The sequence below is a fragment of the Nicotiana tabacum genome, chromosome 4, assembly GCF_000715075.1.
Source record: "Nicotiana tabacum cultivar K326 chromosome 4, ASM71507v2, whole genome shotgun sequence".
In the NCBI taxonomy this organism is placed as follows: Eukaryota; Viridiplantae; Streptophyta; class Magnoliopsida; order Solanales; family Solanaceae; genus Nicotiana; species Nicotiana tabacum.
The window spans coordinates 66,528,060-66,548,630 of record NC_134083.1 but is presented as its reverse complement, the minus strand read 5'-3'; the positions used below and the strand labels follow the sequence as shown (position 1 = coordinate 66,548,630).

The following is a 20,571-nucleotide window of genomic DNA, read 5'->3' as shown; positions in this document are numbered from 1 at the left end:
AGTTAGTTAAATTTTATTAATAATCAGTATGTGTTAAGCTTACCTAATCTTACTCTTACAAACTAGGTGTCATCACGACATCCTAAGGTGGAAAATTAGGGTCGTGAGATTTAGCTAGCTCATTATGAAAATATTGTGCCCGTAGAAGTCCTTATATGCCTTATTATGAATTCTAGGAATTTCTTTGTGAATATCTTATAAAAACTATTGCTATTGTATAACTTAATACTCGAAACAAACAAGTGACACAAAAATAATTCACTGCAATTCTCCAAAGATTTGTCAAATAATCAAATTAAAAAAATTAAATCTTTTGGTCTTTTAGACATTTGGGGATATAGATGTTGGCTCTATAGCCCTCAAGAAAAAAGTGACAATGTAAAGTCTAAAAATGATCAATTTTAAGCTAGTATTTTGTAATAAATAGCTTAATAAATAAAAGAATATAGGAACTTATTATTTGTTGGACGAAAGCAAAGGGAAAAAAAAAAATAATCACTCATTTAGAATATATTTTATCTTCTACTATTTCATCCTTATTACTTTAAGTTTATATTCTTATCAATTTAACTCTCAATACTATATTGTAACTACTTTTGTTTTTTTAATTTCTTTTACCCTAAGTACAGTACAAAAATGATGAATTTGTAAAATAATTGAATTGGATTTTCTAACTAATTAGTTGATTCAAAAACTTATTTTGTTAAATTAATTCAAAAACTTAATTATTCATTCTGAACATTAGAGGAAATAAATTTGCTTCATTCAAATTCTTAATATGAGCTCATCCCAAGTCTAATATTTAACTATAACTATATTATTATCCAATAAGAATTCTATGTTCAAGGGATAAAAATATCTTCACATAGAGAATTTTAGTTATTTTTAAAACTTTAAATATTAGAAAGATAATTAAACTATTGTGGGTAAAAATATTGACCAACATATGATTATAATAAATTTTAAAATTTAATTATTTTTAACCACTTTATTAGAGTGTAAAAATCCAAACCTCCCCCCACTCGTTTAAGTAAAATGCCAAAATAAAAAAGTGACTACTACTTTGAGTCATAATGTTAACACGTTTAAGACAAAAAAAGTTGGGGTGGGATTAATCTACATAAATAAAATAAGGAAAAATTTACTAGTAAGTCTAAGTTTTAGTTGATTTCAAAATGGAAGTTAATTAAATGACTATTTCTAAATAGTAGGGAATTAATTAAATAAATATTCCTAAATATTAGAAAACTAATTAAATGACTATTTTATCTAGTGTAATCTTTAATTTTGAAGGGTAAAAAAGGCGAACGATATTTCGCTAAGTGTCTTCGTGCTTTTAATATATTGCTAGTTTTAGTGTACGTGTGTTGCACGTGTACATCACATTAATTAATACAAAACGTATACAAATTGTTGAAAAATAGCAATGTAGCTTAAACTAAACGCAATGTGTTTAAATGATGAAAATGAATATTATTACATTGACACAATATAGTTGAAATCAATATTTTTTTTAAAACAAAACTAGTGTAATTAGTTCTATAGTATTTATAGTTATAATTACTTATAAGATACGAATATGATATGTTATTGTATCTCACCTAGCATCGCTTTATAAACTCTATGTTCATAATGTCATTATACAAGAAAATAATTGATTATTCAAAGTTAATCAAAATTATAGATAAGTTATGTTGACCTCTTCTTGCGTAATCTTTGCACGTTCATCTAACACCAAATAAAAGTTAATAGTATCCTAAAACTTACTCGGAATGAACTCTGTCAATAACAACTTTGAAATTTCTAAGAGTTCATAATGTTGAGGTAAATTTTTCAAATAGGAAAAGATGACAAATTTATAGTTATTTCAAGAGCTCCAAATACATTAGTTTATCTTAAATTTAAAAAATTAAGTGTACTTACAACTTCACATAGTATGGCTGTAGCTTAATTTATTTTTTAAATTAACGTACGCTATATTAGTTCAGACTTATAGAAGTTTATGTACTCCCTCAGTTTCAAATTAGATGAGATACTTTTCTTTTTAGTCTGTTCCAAAATAAATGACACATTTTTAAATTTGGAAATAATTCAACTTTAAACTCTTTATTTTACTCATTTTACCCTTAATGAAAAGCTTTTATAACCACACAAATGTCATGGTCCCACAAAACTTTGACCCATTTAAGCTTTTCAGACCACAAATTTCAAAAGTCTTCTTTTTTTCTTAAACTTCGTGCCGAGTCAAACTAACTTATCTAAATTGAAACGAAGGGAGTATCAGATTTCTACATCTCTAACATGATTGTTTCTAGTTTGGCAGCAAAAGTCTTATCTGGTTACAAAAAGTGACAGATATCCTTACTAACATGGAAGATGAATTTTTGCTATTTCCTCTTTTTGAAGACACTGCAGCAGCTAAGCTAACCATGGTCAAGATTGCAGGACATCCGGAGAGACTTGTCGTTCAGTCAGATGACTCGAGCTTATATATGGCAAGTCATCAACTGAGATCAACTAAGGAATCTGATGCTTTCACATAATCAGTTTCCATATTGTAGAAAGCAAGAAATATGAATGATTCATCTAATCCAGCAAATCAACTTCTTGCAAATGAAAGCAGCGACTCAAGTAAGAGCAGATGTTTGTTTATCACAGACATGAATGATTCTTCAAAGATGACAAACTGATTAACTACTTACGAGTTTACATCATGTTAACTTTCAGTTTGATAAGGAAAAGAACAAATAGTAGCTTGTCCAGAAATATGGCTAAGTTGTACCAGACAGTGAATGGGAATTGGGATGAGGAAACAAAAGAGAAGCTTAGATTTTTTTTTTTTAAAACGTTGGTTTGGGCGAGCTACGAGCACACCTTGACTATTCCATCGAATATCTGCTACCTCCACCAACAGAAAGTTACCTTTGAACCTGGTCTCCAACGTTTGCACCCACTTCATTGACCTTAGGCCACACCCTTAGGTGCAAGAGAATCTTAGATTTAGTTTCTCGTTTCAAGCATGAATAAGAAAAACTGTCCAGGTTCTTTTACTTAACTCTGATTTATTACAATAAGAAATTGTTGACATAAACAGAGCAACAGCTTTCTTCAGTAACACAGCAAAAGAGCAATTCAGAAGCAGATATACCATATTATGTTTAGCTGATCTCTTACGAAAGCAAATTGGCAATTCACATCAACTAGAAAGGATGCAAACTGTTGTCTCAAAAATCAAAACTGTAGGACATAGTGCCAAGACTCGATATCAAGCAAAAGATCAAAAGACCACTAGAAAAACAAATATATATGCCCGTAAAAATTTGATGACTTATGCCAAATGATTGTTGATACTGAAAAATGGCTTGATCAGAATGTACAGGCTTTTTCCTCATTTGATATGTAACCTTTTGCTAACTAAGAGATCAACTTGACAACCATAGAGGCAAGATACTATTTGTAAACGCCATAAGTGATCAGCTTTGCAAAATTCACCAACCACTAGTAACCAACAGATATAGAAGAAAGCCTATTTAATTAACAAATAAAAGAAACAATTCAATAGATAAAACAGTGATAACATAACATATGTAAAAGAAAATTAGAAAAGCAAGGTATCCCATCAGGCAGTTAAAAACGGTGATGTAATTGAACAAACATCTCTTTTAGGCTTTAGCGATTATCTGAACAGCTTGCCTGAGATAGAAACAAGAATCACAATTTATTTCCATGTCCCCTCTGCCTTCAATGATTCTCAATGGTTCTACCTAAAGGATCACAAACTCACAATGTCATTTAGAAACACTTCCAGACGATGTCAAAGTCTGTGGTTAGAGTTAGACACCGAAAGTTTAGAGAGGCTGAGATTCACAAGTGCTGAAGATAATGAGCTATGTATAAAGTTGATAGGAACAAGAATTAGAAGTGCTTAGGGTAATGAGTTTTCTATAAAGATCTTTCTCAATCTGCTCAAACCTGTCAAGGGGATCATCAGTTGTTGACAACTCTAATGGAACCTATATGCTCCAACCTGATATTTTGCAGCATGCAAGGCCTGGGAAGGATAGATAATAAGGCGACATAGGTAGACCGGAGAGAGTGAGAGTGATGAAGCCTACCAGTTTTTCCTTGGAAATTTCTCTTTTTTCTCTCTCCTTTATTGACTTACTATATATTGTTAACATTTTCCTCACCTTTTGCCTCTTTCTTTCATTTCAAAAAAAATGTATAACTTCAGCATCAAAAGCATGAAAGGCTGTTCCTCGGAAATCACTTTTCTTATTCTTGACAATTTCTGCCAAAGCGGAGCATTAGAGTAGTTAGAGGAGATGAAATCTATCTGTGGCTTCAAAAATTCATCTCAACTGCCGTTTATTGGCTTTGTTAAATGACACAGTGCTGCTGAAGGCCCAACCCATGATTTCTTCGGCTATGAGGCAAACAGGAAGCTGCATATATAGAAGAAACAAAAAAATTACTTTGGATAAAGCTCTAATCAAACTTAGCTGAAACCACTAATCTGAGTTGGGAACGCTTAAATGGTCCCTAAGAATTCAAACCTACAAGGGGTAAAACATTTGATTCGTGATAATTCACTTCTCATTGATACAACAATTTTCAAGCCCAGAGCTCAGTGCCCAAACTACAATCTGCTTGCTATCAAGGTGTATTCCGTATAGCTTTCAGCCTTTTACTACATATTGTATTTGATTTTTCTACCACCAAATGACAAGTTACTGACTGTATCTTAAGAGAGAGCAATAAAGAGCAGTCCTAATCCATGCTTACATATTTGGTAGACTAGAACTGCATTAAACAAATGGAGCTGCAACACAGAATCACAGTATAATTAAAAGTTACTAAAGAGCTTTTACTTCTACTTCATGCCTGCTTCTTTTTCTCCTTCAAATACAAGTAGTTTCTCTGGAAGTCTAAAACTACCCAAACCAAATGCCTCAAACCTATCTCAGGCCATAGTGCAGTGGGAGAATAAAGAAGACAATTTGCACTCTGCCACAACAGAAAGTTGCTTAACCGATATTCTCCAGAAGTCCGTATTATAATGTCTGGATCAGGAACAACTGCCATGTACATATGGCTGTCAATATTCGTTACACCAATAAGATGCTCATCCTTGTCCTTCCCATTTTTTTCGCGTCCAACTAAATTGCCTCCAGCATTATTTGCATCTTGTTTTCTAATCTCATCCCATTTTTCTTCACAAGATTCTTGAACAGCATGCACAATCTCATCTGTTGAAGTGTAGGCAACACAAACAGATAATACAGCTTTTGAATGACCTGCTGTCTTTACCATAGCCCTCTCAGCTGATGACCTGACAGGGGCGCTCAGAAGTTTTAGGTTTCCTTGAAAGTAAATCCTAACCCCAAGGCGGTTTGCAATGCTCTCCTCTTTAATTAATTCATCAATCTTTTCCTGCATCAGTTTCATTAGGGATTCGACTTCTTCAGGCCTTCGTCTGAAGTTGTCAATGCTGAAGGCATAAACCGTTATATATTTTACACCAAGCTCGTAACAATATTTTAGCATGTTGATAAGAGCTGAAAATCCAGCCCTATGTCCATCCCCATCTAGCAAGTTCTGTTTCTTAGAATATCTACGGTTTCCATCCATAATGAAAGCAATATGACTAGGAACAGGACCCACAGAAAGCACAGAAAATATACATTGGCGAAAAAAGCTGCTAATATTTTCAAATAGATGGCCCACTTGTTTACCATTCACAGCTTCCATATCAACCCTCTGACCTAGTGCTAGATCATGCACCAAGATCAACCTAATCAAAAATTAGAGAATTTAGTCTCAACTAACAGCCATGATAGCATGAAACTAGAGCAGAACATAATCATTTTTTTCCTGTTCGTATAGAAAACAACCAATGTAGAAAAAGGGCAAACATAACGGATGTAAGTTGACATTACAATAAATACCAAATGAAAATAACATAATGAGCTACTTCCCCGTCATGCACTAGACTCCAAGTTCTGTCTAGATATGTGAGCAAGCTAGAAGCTTCACTGGTGCCAGCATATCAGAATGTACATGGCAATCTATCTAGAGTAATTATTTTTGTTTTTCTTTTTTTTCTTCTTTTTTGTGATAGGTGAGATCCAAGGGGTTACCCACTTAAGCCAAAAAAAGAAAAGGTCCAAACACAAAAATGCTTTTCATTAAGACACACAACAATGGGGTCGGCTATATGAATCCTGATTTCATTCATTAAGCTCAACACATATCATCGTCATTACCAAAATAAACTAAAAGTGCAAGTGTATGTGTGTGTGTATATATATATATATATAGATAGATAGATAGATAGATATAGAAGTTCTCTACAAAGTCTAAAACATATAACTACTTAGTAGTTATCACCTACATAGATTTTTCTCTTCCATTGTGCCCTGTCTCTTAATTGAAACACACCATATAGAAAATAAAGCAAACAAAATAGGGCATAGAAGAAAAAAGACCCATCAAAATTAAGTAAAAATTGGATCTTTGAAAAGCACCATTCTTGAAGTAACCCAATTGAAGTATGGTATTTACCTTTGATATGCATTGACTGATCTTCACTAGTTGGGGCACCAAGGGGTCACAGCAATCAAAAGATCCCTTAATTGCATAAGCATTTATAGAGAGAGGGAGAGAACTAAGTCGCCTTCAGATTTCACAATTGAAGTTTCTTAGGTGATGGGAAGAAGATGGGTTTAACGGCGGGTTGGACTTTTAATATTCGGGTTGATCTGGTGGTTTTGAATTGGGGATCCAAGTGGGTTGCTGTAATTGCTAATTTTTTTCCTTTTTCTTTTTCCTTGTGATTAAAAGGTAGCACATAGACAAAACTCTTAAGCCCTTTTTTTCAACTAATAGCTTGTTTGTTCTTTTTTTTTAAAAGCCAAATTTTTTTTTTGACAAAGTTAAAGTGTTTGGCCAAACTTTTTGAAGTAAAAAAAAAGTGTTTTTTTGCGTAGAAGTTGAAGCAGAAAAAAATAGTTTCTCTAAAATAAAAAAAAATTGAAAAACACTTTTGAGAAAAATACATTTAGAAATACTTATTAAAAACTTGGTCAAACACCGATTGTTGTTCAAAAGTACTTTTCAAATTAATTAGTCAAAAATAAATTATTTCTCACCAAAAATACTTTTAAAAAAATACTTTTGAGAATCGTATTTTTCAAAATAAGTAGATTTTAGAAACTTGACCAAACAAGTTAGAAATCTTTTTGTTCAATTTAGTGATTTTAACGGTCACTTTTATCTTCTAAGTTGACTTTTCAAGTATTTCGGACATTGTTAATAGAATGGTTTAACAAAATACAGGTTTCTATAAGAGCCGTGCAATGTTGCTAACAACACCATTGGTTACATCATGCCATTGGATCACAAATTCATTGTGTTGAGCAACCTTTATTTAGATGACTAGTAAAAGAAAATACTGCCAAATAGCTATTCCACATTTTTAGATATCATTGCAAATTTAAGCTGATGTCCTCATTGCAATTTAAATAAGGAAAGGCAGCAACAAGCACACCAATTAAAAAATCAAAGCAAAAATGCAAAACTAAAACTAAGTACTGCAATGAGAAAATCGAAACAAAAGCAACAACAAGTAATCACATAAGTCAAGGAATATGAAAATACACAAATAACACTAACTCATGTACTAAAACTATTATTACATACAAGTACAACACTCGACTACATATCCTAACATTTTACCTTTATTCTCAACCTCCACACCTTCCTATCCATGGTCATGTCCTCAGTGACCTCGAGCAACGTCATATCTTGCCTAGTCTCCTCTCCCCAATACTTCTTCGGTCTGTATGTACCTTAGGCCCTCCAAGGCCAACCTCTCACGTCTCCTCACCGGTGCATCTGTGCCTCTCCTCTTCACATGTGATCACGCCAAATTATGCCTTATAAGAAAGACTAAGCGGTCGTTGCAAATATATTTCGGTTAACAAGTCTGGAGTCGAATCCCATAGGGAATTAACCTATTAAGCATAGCTATTAAACTCGCACAAATTCACGCAATCAATATTGAGAAATATTTAAATAACAAGTTGGATGTTTACTAACTAAATATCACGTAAGGTAAATGCAATAATTAATAACTAACTACGAACAAGTTGTAGACAAGAATTGGAATGATCTAAGGTTATGATTTCCCCTATTGTCGGAATCCCTTCCTCCACGTTCCCTATAAATTTACCTAAGTTTTCTCTACCGATCATGAGCTCTCTGAGTGTCGTAATTCTCTCTCAAGTAACTACCACAATTTACTAGATATACTCTTATGAATTACGCTAGCTGGCACTAAGTACGACTCGCTCGGATTGCACCAAGGTTTAGTTATTCCTAATCCTACCTTTAAACCCTCCGTATTGATCCCTCGTATACTTTAGGAGTGATTTTGTTCAACAACTACCTAAATATGCACCCTCTTCCGAGTAATACACACTAAATAGGCATAGTCAATTGAGAACTCTTCAACCAACCACAATAATAACGTAGTTGAACAAATAGAAAAAATACTATAGCAAATCTATATTAACGTAACAAGAAATTCATCCTCCAATAGGTTCCATCAAAACTCTAGATTAGGAGTTTATCTACTCATATTAATAGTAACAATATCCCAGATATTTTGCATAACTAAATTACAAAGTAAAAATAAAAGAATGTAGAAATCAATAATTATATCTCCCAACTGGTGTTCCAGTAGCTATTCTTGCCTCTGGCCGCAAAAACTTCTTCAAAAGTGTTGTTTTATGTCTATTTATATGTGTAGGAAAAGACCTAAACGGCATAGGTCAAGTCCTAGTCAAACCAGGAGACGAAATAAGCCTTCAAATTCCGGAGTAAGCGCACTTCAGACCATGTCTCGCAAAGCTCCACGCGAGATGAACCTCGCCTAACACTGTGCGGCGCCAGCTCCCACGCGAGCTCGAGCTCGCCTCACCCTTCGTGACGCCTACTCATACGCGAGCTCAGAGGCTCGCGTCGCTAGCTTTCTCGGGAGATAAAGGGGTCGCCTCGCGAGCTTCTTCATCTTTTCACTGCTTAATGCATTCTTTCTTCTTTTCACAGTTTTCGAGCACACTTTATTCTTTAAATCTACCTTTTGCTTTAATTTCATCTTCAATTCACCTACACATAAAATAGACTTTATTACATGCAAATAAAGTGTAGTTTAACATTAAAACCCATAAAATACAAGGTAATTAATGTACTAAAATATTGAATTATAGCCACACATCAATACCCCACACTTAAACATTGCTCGTCCTCGAGCAATCAAACTACACTTATAGACACGACCTTTTTAAGCAATTCCCTTAACTCATCACACCATGAATCTTTCAAATAGCCTAAGCACAAAGGTGTAACATCCTCACCTCAAGATTTGACTCACAAATACCATGCCTTATTCACAATTCACTTACTTACTCTAACATGGAGGTCAATGACATTACCTTTCCTTTATGAATCACGTGTCCTCGTCCAACAAAGAGCTTAGTTCCACATACAATGAATTTTAAGAACGTAGGAACTCAAAATAGGAAAAATTCACTAGCTCTCAGAAATAACATTCATATGCCACAAATGATGCACCATAGGCTTGCCCGTAGTGTAATACTCTACTAATCGAGCTCATTCAATCTAGGATCAAGTAGGACTTGAATTTGTTATAATGTAGGTTGCGGGTCGGGTAGGATACATTTAGATATGAGTGACTACACCTCCCTTAAGAACTTTAATACATATACTTTAACACTCAAGCTCATACTTATGTCAAACCAAAATTCCATCTTCACATCCAAGTATAATACCCCATACTTCTTTAAGTACAAGTATATCACTAGCTACCACCATCAAAAATTATTTTTCATACAATACAATTATATATATATATATATATATATATATATATATATATATATATATATATATATATATATATATTATTATTATTATTTTTTTTATTTTTATTAGCTTTTATTGACATATTAAAAAAAATTCAAATGGTGTACTTTTCTCCTTATTTCATTTGTTCCACTCAAACACCAAACCACTACCCCACACTTTAACTTTTACATAATTCATCACAATTCAAGTGCTCATGAGAGGTGACTAGGTTCAAATATATGGTCGATTCAAACAAAGGGGTAAGGCTTATAATGTGGTTACCAAAGAAACAGGATTATAGGCTCAGAGGGGTTAACTACGTTAAATAACATTTAGGTGGGTAAACTATATATATCTGGCTCAACAAATAAATGCCTATATCACTTCCCATACCGAAAAAGACTACTATTTCGCTTTGCACACACACGGGGCAATATCTAGACATCAAATACAATACACATAATTCATACAAACCTCTCACACACATAGCACATAACTCACTCATGATTGATTTTATCACGACACTCCGGTCAAAGCAGTTAAGCAAATTTAAGAATCTACGATTTAAGGTACTTATACTAGAGTCAAAACCTGAGCCTAAGCGTCATAACCAGAGTACTCAATATTCTCATGGCATAGCAAAGTTAAAATATATCGCTGCAATTCAATTCCTAGCCCAATGGTTTCTACTCCTAAAAATTAAAACTAACTATACCTGGTTCAACTTAAAACCCTTGGACAAGAACCGCGACCCAAAGAAAAACCAAGGGGGAATTACTACACTACCTACAAGAAAATCTTTTTTTGGTTTATTTTTTTTATTATATTTTTTCTTTAGACTTAATTCTCTCAAGAACACTGTCTAAGAGATCCATCGTCGGGAAGAGTCCAATTTTATTTTTTTTACTTAGCAAGACGACACTACACATTTTTATCTTTTTTTAAGACGACACTAACTAAAACAAAATTAGTACATTATAATAATAAAAAAGAAGAAGAAATTAACTAAAACAAGACTAATATTTACAAGTACCGCCCCATACTTATTTTTCATGCAATGTCCTTAGTGCATATACAAACTGACAAAACAAGAAAAAATATGAGTAGGGTGTAGGAAAACTCCCTAATCAAGCCGCGCCATCGTCTTCCTCCTCTGAGGCTGTCCATTCCTCGTCTTGTGCTTCCTCTTCCTTCTCATCATCATCCTCATTATCTGACTTCTCCAGCTCGGCCTCGGACTGCTCATGTGTGTTGACATCCTCATCATCTGGGAGTCTGTATCCATCACCAAGCCCAACCAGTTGTTGAGCACGAGCATCGAGCGGAAACCGCTCACCCAATATGGCCCTCTCCTCTGTAGTGTCCGGTCGTCCCCAAATCCGAAGCTGCAAATCCATCATCCCATATAAATAGGCCATGAAACTATCATCAGGAGCATTGCACTCGGCACCTGTCAATGATGGCATAGCAGTCGTCTCCTTAACCCGGATACTTGTAATGTCCATTACTCGTAGGGGCTGATCAATGATGTGATCGAACATTGGCTCCTCCTCAACCTCTTCGTGTCTCAAGAACTAAGTTAATATATTTGTAAATGGCATTCGATCGATCCTCTTACTAGTTTTTACTTAAGACATCTGGTAGCAGATCAAATGACCCATATTTACCCTCTGACCCGTCATGAGGAATTATAGCACACGCGTCCTTTCACGGCTAATAAGGGTGTCATGATTGCAAGGTAGGAGCATGTATTAATCAGTTTCAGCCATACTTGAGCCTCTGCCCCCATCTTCTTCTTGGGGAATTTCCTGTGTCGATTTGTTTTCTTATCCCGAACCCAAGCTGCCACAAAATTGACACCACAAAGAGTGTGTCTCAACTCTCGGTTTATAGGACGGATGATGAAGTAGTCCAATGCCTCGTGAGGAACATCTGGAGCACCTAAGAAATTACATATTGCGGTGGCTGAAAAATCCATCAACCGTCCACAAATTGGCACCAGTTGTTCCGGATCTTTTGGATCAAACCCGACATAGAATTCCCGAATCAGATTGAGATTTATATCCCATGTATTTTTGAACACATAACTCAACCCCAACTCATAGATGCCTCTCCAAATTGCTTGATACTTGGCTTGCAGGCGACGCTCATGAATAGCAACTTCTGGATGTACATGTTTTGGCCTACGACGCCTGTACCAATCCTTAGTGTGTGGGGGTATTCTTTTGAGTCCAAACTCCCGTTGTCCTTGAGGTTGTGGACGAGTGGCTGCTATAGCTACCACAGTTTGCAGTCCTTTACCTTGACTGGAAGTAGCTTCCCCCCATTTTTCTCTTCTTCGGAGGAAGTACGGAGGTAGCCTTAGCTTTAGACGGAGCATAGGATGTGGCTTTGCCTTTACCGATGTCTTTTCTTGGAGGTATATTCGTACCTACACAAGTGAGCATGAATCAGTTTAAGATGCATTGCAATATGTCAAAACATGGTCTTGCCACCCCATACTTAAGAGTTTAACACATGATTATCAATAATTTTTGAGGTTACTCAGACTTCATCTCACCGTTTCTTAGTATGAGAATCAAGCAATGACACATGGGTGCTTCTTCCACTTTCGAAGCATCGGGCTACCAGTGAGGCACCCCACACTTAAGATTTTAGAGTGGTTCACGACTACATAGCACTAGTCTAATAATCCCGAAGACTCGGGCTCCGATGGGGACAAAGAATGCATTTGAGGTATTATAACAAACACTTAGCATGCACTAGTGCCATGAGAGTGCTTGTAAGGGTTAGGGGTTGCCTCACCCTCCCAAATCGGCTTGGGAGTTCCATACTACCACTTGTTCACACAATAACAACACCACTCTTATGGGGTTCATAGAGTTGGGACACACAAACACATTGTTACAATGAAGAACAACCCCAAATTTTGTGTCTAATGCCATGCATTCACCCAACTCGAAATTGTCCAAAGAAATGAGATAGAAATCATACCTTAGATGTTTAAGAGAAGAGATTTGCCTTTGAATTGATGTTGCAAGTGAAGGAAATAACAAAAGATTGCTTGTCTTCAATGGGGTTGTGAGGGAAGGGTTTTGGCTGAGTTCTTGAGTGTGTTTTGTGAGCAATGAGGTTTGGGCGTTTAGGTTAGACTTTTAAGGGAGGGGGTTAAAAGGAATAAGGAAAAAATAATTAAAATAACCGAAAAATGCACTTACCTAGCGACGCGAGGTGGTTTCCTCGTCTTACCCCTCCCGAGGTGAGCTCCAACATGAACTCTTGGGCTTGCGGCGTGAGGCCTAATGCCAGACGCACCTTGCCTCATCCCTCGCGAGGCAAGCTTTCACGCGAGTTGCACCTCGCTTTTTCCCTCGCGAGGCGAGCTCACATGCTTGGCTTTAGCCAGTCGTCGCCAACCTAAGGTCTGGCTGACCCTGTCTTTATCCTGGCTTCGCGTGATGCTTAAACCTTGCTCGACTCGCCCAAACTCATCTCCAAACTTGTTAGTACCTAAAAACAAAAAGAAAAATTGTAGTTACACTAAATATCAACTACGAATTGGGTTGCCTCCCAACAAGCACCTTAGAGTTAACGTCGAGGCACGATGAAGAATACAACATTACAATGGGTTGCCTCCCATGAAGCGCCTTATTTAACGTCGCGGCATGATGCAGGCAATCGACTTAAGGCTCTCTCAACATTGGTGGCTCTAGCAAATGAGTCACCGACACTACTTTCGTGGCATCCATGCCCAAATAATATTTTAACATGTGCCCATTGACTTTGAACTTGCGAGAGGCATCTTCTAAAGCAATCTCTACGGCTCCGGTGGGATGAATCTCTAGCACACAAAATGGTCCTGACCATATTGACTTCAATTTGCCAGGAAACAACCTCAATCTCAAATTGAATAATAATACCCTATCTCCCCGCTTAAAATTTCGCTCAAGAATGTTTTTTTTGTGCACCAGTTATATTCTTTCCTTATATAACCTCGTACTCTCAAAAGCATGGTACCAAAACTCGTCAAGTTCATGCAGCGATGTGACTCTACTAGTTCCAGTGGCCTCCACGTCCAGATTTAATTATCGCAATGCCCAGAAGGCTTTATGCTCTAACTCTACCGGCAAGTGACATGCCTTTCCAAACACCAATTTATACGGCGACATACCAATCAGAGTTTTGAATACAGTGCGGTAAGCCCATAGCACATCATCCAATTTTCTCGCCCAATCAGTCCGAGTAGCATTTACAATTTTGGTCAAAACACTCTTGATTTCTCTATTTGACACCTCGACTTGCCTGCTTGTTTGTGGGTGATATGGAGTAGCAACTTTATGGCGAACACCATATTTTTCCAACAACTTTGTAAAGGCTCAGTTGCAAAAGTGGGTGCCCCCATCACTGATGATAGCCTCTTGGAGTGCCAAATCAGGTGAAGATGTTCTTTCTCAGGAATCCAATAACTGCCTTGGCATTATTTGTTAGAAGTGCCACGGCTTCTACCCATTTCGAGATATAGTCCACCGCTACAAGTATGTACTTGTCATTATATGAGCTGGTAAATGGTCCCATAAAGTCGATTCCCCATACATCGAATACTTCCACCTCTTGAATTGGGTTCATGGGCATCTCATGTTGACAAGAAATATTCCCCGTCCGTTGGCACTCATCATAACTTTTCACCCAGAAATGTGCATATTTAAACAACATTGGCCAATAAAAACCTAATTCCAATACTTTAGTCGATGTCCTTACACCTCCAAAATGTCCTCCATACGGTGAAGCACGACATGCCTGCAAAATAGAAGATTGATCTATCTCAGGAATGCATCTCCGTATCATGTTTTCAAGACAAATCTAAACAAATATGGTTCATCCCAGAAATACATGCGACAATCATGAAAAAACTTTTTCTTTGCACAGAGGACAAGTCATAAGGAACAATACCGCTTGCCATATAATTTGCAATATCTGCATACCATGGTGTAGCCTCGAGGCTCGTTGCTAAGAGTTGTTCGTCTGGGAAAGTCTCCATGATCTCCTCCACCTTAACCTTCTTTTCCGCTCCTTCAAGCCTGGCAAATGATCAACAACTTGTTTTTCTGTTCCCTTTCGGTCCCTGATTTCCAAGTCGAACTCTTGTAGCAGTAGCACCCATCGAATTAGGCGCGACTTTGAACTCATTTTTCTCAATTAGGTACCTGAGGGAAGCATGGTCAGTGTAAACAATTACCTTTGAGCCTATCAGGTATGACCTGAACTTATCAAATGCGAACATCACAACTAGCAACTCTTTCTCTGTCACTGTGTAGTTCAGTTGGGCGTTGTTCAATGTTCTACTTGCATAGTAGATCAGATGCATGACTTTATCTTTTCGCTGCCCAAGAACTGCTCCCGCAGCATAGTCGCTTATATCGCATATCAGCTCGAAAGGTTGCCCCCAGTCGGGGGCCACTATGATTGGTGCAATCACCAGTTTCTTCTTCAACTCCTCAAATGCTACCCTACAGTCATCAGAAAACACAAAGGGGTGATCTTTTTCAAGCAGTTTACCCAAGGGGGTATCAATTTTGGAGAAATCTTTTATAAATTGTCTGTAGAAACTGGCGTGGCCAAGGAAACTTCTTATTGCTTTGACGGAAGTGGGTAGTGGTAGCTTTTCTATCACGTCAACCTTTGCACAATCTACCTCAATGCCCTTACTTGACACTAGGTGTCCCAAGACTATACCTTCTTGTACCATGAAATGACACTTTTCCCAATTGAGCACTAGATTAGTCTCCACACATCTTTTCAGCACTCTTTTCAGATTCTTTAGGTAATCATCGAATGAGTCTCCCACCACTGAGAAATCATCCATGAAGACCTCTATTATGTCTTCTACCATATATGTGAAGATGTCCATCATGCACCTTTGAAATGTGGTGAACGACATTCTCCGGAAAGCGTAGACGCCATATGGACAGGTGAATGACGTTTTCACTCTATCTTCCGGGGCAATAAAGATATGATTATACCTAGGGGTGGGCGTCGGTCGGTTAATATGAAAGTACGGTTCAGTTTATCGGTTTTCGATTTTGTAATATTAATAACCAAACCGAACCAAAGTATTTACGGTTCAGTTATTTTCGATTTAATTTTTCGGTTATTTACGGTGCAAAATTTTTATGTGTTGACTCATAGACTGCTCGTTTTTCTGTTACATTGGAAATATTGCATACTCTACGCCTCAGCAGACAACAACTAATTATTGGATCCTCTATCATCCGTCATTTCCTGTTGTTGTTTTAACTTTTAATAATCAAGACCAATAATATTGACATGTGTTGAAACTTCTCCTTAGACTTTGGTATATGGTTTGATTGGATTGCCTCCTTCAAATGGTGTCTTGCCACAGTCCCCTATGCATACTAAGAGCTTGGATGTTCTTAAGAAATAAGTAAAACATAGCCAAATTATTTGTGAGATGTAATATATGCTACTGATTTAGTTTTAATTAACGTTAACCAGCTGATTTGGAAGAAGATGGTTGAAAGTGCAAAGGTATGTTCAAACTTAATATATTAATATCCTATGAGTATGAGCCATATTTCTGATTTTCTTAACTCGTGTCTCATAACTTCAGTTTTTCGGTTTAACCGAAAATCGAAACACCAAAACTGTAAACCGCACGAAAATCAAAATTTAATAATTTAAAAATCGTACACCGACCGAATAACCAATTAAACCGAAACCCAAAAACTGAAATTTTTAGTTCGGTCGGTATTATGCCCACCCCTAATTATACCCGAGTATCCATCCAGAAAGCAGAAGTGGTACCTCCTAACTAATCTATCTAGCATCTGATCAATGAACAACAAGGGAAAGTGATCTTTTAGGGTGGCCTTGTTCAATCTTCTGTAGTCCATCCAGAAAGCAGAAGTGGTACCTCCTAACTAATCTATCTAGCATCTGATCAATGAACAACAAGGGGAAGTGATCTTTTAGGGTGGCCTTGTTCAATCTTCTGTAGTCCATACAAATTCGCCATCCTGTGACTGTTCTTGTTGAGATCAACTTGTTGTTCTCATTTTGCACTACAATCATTCACCTTTCTTTGGCATACATTGGACTGGGATGATCCAGTTGCTATCGGAGATGGGGAAAATGATCCCCGCATCTAACCACTTTATTACCTTCTTTTTCACAACTTCTTTCATGTTAGGGTTCAACCTTCTTTGATGTTCTCTGGAAGGTTTGTGTCCATCTTCCAGTAAAATCTTATGCATATAGAAGGCCGGGATGATACCCTTAATATATGCAATGGTCCAACCAATTGTAGTTTTGCACTTAATCAATACCTGCAAAAGCTGTTTTTCCTACACATCTAACAAACCGGATGAGATAATAACATGTAAAGTTGAGTTAGGTCCCAAGAAAGTATACATGAGATGAGGTGGTAGTGGCTTTAGTTCCAACTGTGGTGGCTCTTTGATCGATGGCTTAGCTGGAGGAGTTTTTTTGTCTTCTAAGTGCAAAGACTCAACTTCGAGCTCTATTTTCCAGAACCCTTGGACTTCAAGAGCCAGCACCCACCCCGCCAAGTCCTCTCAATTTACTTCTTCTAAGTTCATGAGACAGGTTGCTAGAGGGTCTTTAGCGTTCAGAGTCTCGTCTTCCTCCTCCAAAATTACATCCACAACTTTTACGAGAGAGTAGTTAGCCAATTCACTTGGTCGCCGCATAGACTTCTGCACATTGAATGTTATTTCTTCATCATTCAGTCTCATTTTTAGCTCTCCAGTTTCACAATCAATCAATGCTCTCCAGTGGCCAAGAATGGTCTTCCCAAAATTATGAGAATATCCTCGTCAACCTGGCAGTCCAGAATGACAAAATCTGCTAGAAACACAATCTTTCCAACATGCACTAGTACATCATCAAGGATACCTGATGGTCTATTCATTGTCCGGTCGGCTAGCTGTAGTAACATAGATGTGAGTCTTGCTCTTTCAATGCCTAGCCTTTTGTAAATAGCCAAGGGCATCAAGTTTATGCTCGCCCCCAAATTACACAATGCTTTAGCAAAAGCATAACTGTCTATTGTACATGGGATTGTGAAACTCCCCGGGTCTGACAACTTCTCAGCTACGGGTCTCGTCACTACTGCACCATAAGTTTGGGTTAGTGTAACAATGGCTAGGTCTTGGAAGTCGAATTTGCGAGACATTAAATCCTTCATCATTTTGGCATACCCAGGCATCTCCCTCAAAGCGTCAATAAGTGGAATGTTTACCTGAATTTGTTTCAACGTCTCCATGAATTTCTTATGCTGCTCATCCTTCTGATATTTGGCCAATCTTTATGGGAATGGTGCTGGAGGTCGCTTCCTTCATGTGATTTGAGTTTTATCTTGCTCAGGCACTGCTTCTACTGTCATTTCTTGTGCTACCTCAGTCTCTTTTGCAACCTCTTTTTCTTTGCTTGTGCCCTCTTGGGCATGTTGTACCGTTACCTCAGTTAACCCTGTTGAAAACCCTGTTGAATCATCTACCTCAAGGTACTGGCATAAGTGTTTCAGCTGGTCGGCTTTCGCGAGCAATTTCTTGCTCAAGATCTAGGTCTTTATCATTTCTTAAACTCACTACCATAAGCTGTTTCGGGCCCTGCTCTTTTGGATTGACTTGTGTGTCGGCCGGTAACGTCCCATGGGGACGATTATTTAGAGCCATCAAAATTTGTCCTAATTGAATCTCAATGCCTTTTATCGCTGATTCATGTAAGTTCACTCTCTCTTGCATTTTTCCATTAGTCCCAATCAGTTGTTGCATCATTCCTTTAATTTCAGACAACCCATCTTCTTGTCTCATTATTTGTTATTTTTTGGGTTGTTGATAGGCTAGCTTCTGATTTTGCTGGTTGTATCCATGTTGCCTTTAGTACGTCACAACTCGACCCTGTGGTTGCATAGCTCTAAAATTGCTGCTATTATTGTACTATTATTGTGCTCGTCTATATTCCTGATTTCGTTGCCCCCAATTCTGACCACCTTGCCTCTGTCCTTCATAATTGGCCACATAGTTCATATCTTCCTAATAGTGCTGGTTATCACTTTCCGCACTCCAGGAGCATGCATATGGTTGGTTAATGTATGGTGTACATAAGCCTTCATTAGTCGCGTCAATTATGTATACTTGCTGCTTCTGGCCTGATTCATCGATCTTTTTGGTGAGGATACTCATTTGTGTCATCAGAGTGGCCATATTTTTTGCTATGGAGTTATTTGGGTCCAAAGCCATATAATGAACTACATGAGTGATCGTAGAGTCACTTGTCATCCATCATGAGTTTTGAGCCATTTTATCAAGTAGGATCTTGCATTCTCTGAATGATTTGCTCAAAAATGCTCCACCCCGCCGAAGCATCAATATTGGCATTTAAGATGTCTGCCAATCCCATGTAGAACCTCTCTCCCAACATCCGATATGGAATGCCATGATATGGACACTTAACCAATATACCCTTGAACCTCTCCCACGTTTCTTGTAGTGTTTCTGTTGGTCTCTGCCTGTAGCTCAATATCTCATCAATTTGTTTGGTAGTCTTATTGGGTGGGTAGAACTTATTCATAAATTACTTAACTAATTCCTCCCAAGTAGTGATGGAGTTTATGAAAAGTGAATTAAGCCAAGTCTGAGCCTCTCCCGTAACCGAGAATGGGAACAATAACAACTTTATTGCTTCTGGTGTCACATTAGGTTGCCTTTGTATGATACATATCGACAGGAAAATTTTCAAATGCTGCCGAGGATCTTCAACGTAATACCCTGAGAACAGTCCCTTGTTCTGCAACAAATATAGCATGTTGTTTGTGATTTGAAAAGATTTCGCTTGTATTTGTGGGACTACAATTGCGGTTGCCAGATTTTCGGTAGTGGGTTGTGCCCAATCATACAATGCTGCTTTAGGCACAAGAGGCACCACACCCTGATTGTTCGGATCATTCGCATTGACTCTGTTGATTGATTTTCTATTCCGTCATCCATGTTTGGATCGATTTGTTCAGTTGAGTTCTGTTGTTGTTTGTCCTTCTTGTTTATATGATTCAGTGCCTTGAAAACTGTATCAGGATCTGATAATGCTTTGAACAATTTACCACTTCTTGAGGAGTTTCTAGGCATGCACTTGTAATATCTAAAACTACAAACGTTAGAATTTCAATGTATTTAGTTTAAAAATAAAGAAAATTGACTACACTAAGAATTCTAGCAATTCTTTTGGCTGCAATTAATAACACTGTTAATTCCCCGGCAATGACACCAAAATTTTATCATGCCCAACCATGCATTATAAAAAGGACTAAGCGGTCGTTGCAAATATATTCTGGTTAACAAGTCCGGAGTAGAATCCCACAGGGAATTAACCTATTAAATACAACTATTAGACTCGCACAAATTCACGCAATCAATATTCAAAAATATTTAAATAACAAGTTGGATGTTTACTAACTAAATATCACGTAAGGTAAATGCAGTAATTGATAACTAACTACGAACAAGTTGTAAACAAGAATTAGAATGATCTAAGGTTATGATTTTCCCTATTGTCGGAATCCTTTCCTCTATGTTTCCTATAAATTTGCCTAAGTTTTCTCTACCA

General features: G+C 37.2%; 1 protein-coding gene and 1 non-coding gene across 3 annotated transcripts; one reads left to right on the top strand and one right to left on the bottom strand.

Moving 5' to 3' along the window:
• Positions 1-3,473: 3,473 nt before the first annotated feature.
• On the bottom strand, positions 3,474-6,781 carry LOC107823394 (dehydrodolichyl diphosphate synthase CPT3). 2 transcript variants are annotated; one of them, XR_001656625.2, is made up of 3 exons: positions 6,565-6,781; positions 4,561-5,794; positions 3,474-4,445 (listed from the first exon to the last, which is right to left on the bottom strand). XR_001656625.2 is itself a non-coding variant. In XM_016650028.2 (2 exons), the coding sequence occupies exon 2, from the start codon at positions 5,749-5,751 to the stop codon at positions 4,879-4,881; it is 873 nt and encodes a 290-aa protein (XP_016505514.1). In that variant the 5' UTR covers positions 5,752-5,794; positions 6,565-6,781; the 3' UTR covers positions 4,555-4,878. The 2 variants fall into 2 exon arrangements, 1 of the variants encoding a protein (XP_016505514.1); XM_016650028.2 differs by lacking the exon at positions 3,474-4,445 and having other exon boundaries at positions 4,555-5,794.
• A 12,621-nt stretch (positions 6,782-19,402) lies between these two features.
• LOC142180489 (small nucleolar RNA R71) lies at positions 19,403-19,509 on the top strand. Its single transcript, XR_012709112.1, has one exon. It is a non-coding gene; the product is annotated as a small nucleolar RNA R71 (small nucleolar RNA).
• Positions 19,510-20,571: the final 1,062 nt, after the last annotated feature.

Coding starts and splice junctions, on each gene's coding strand:
- LOC107823394 (XM_016650028.2), bottom strand. CDS start 5,751: ATGGAAGCTGTGAATGGTAAACAAGTGGGCCATCTATTTGAAAATATT.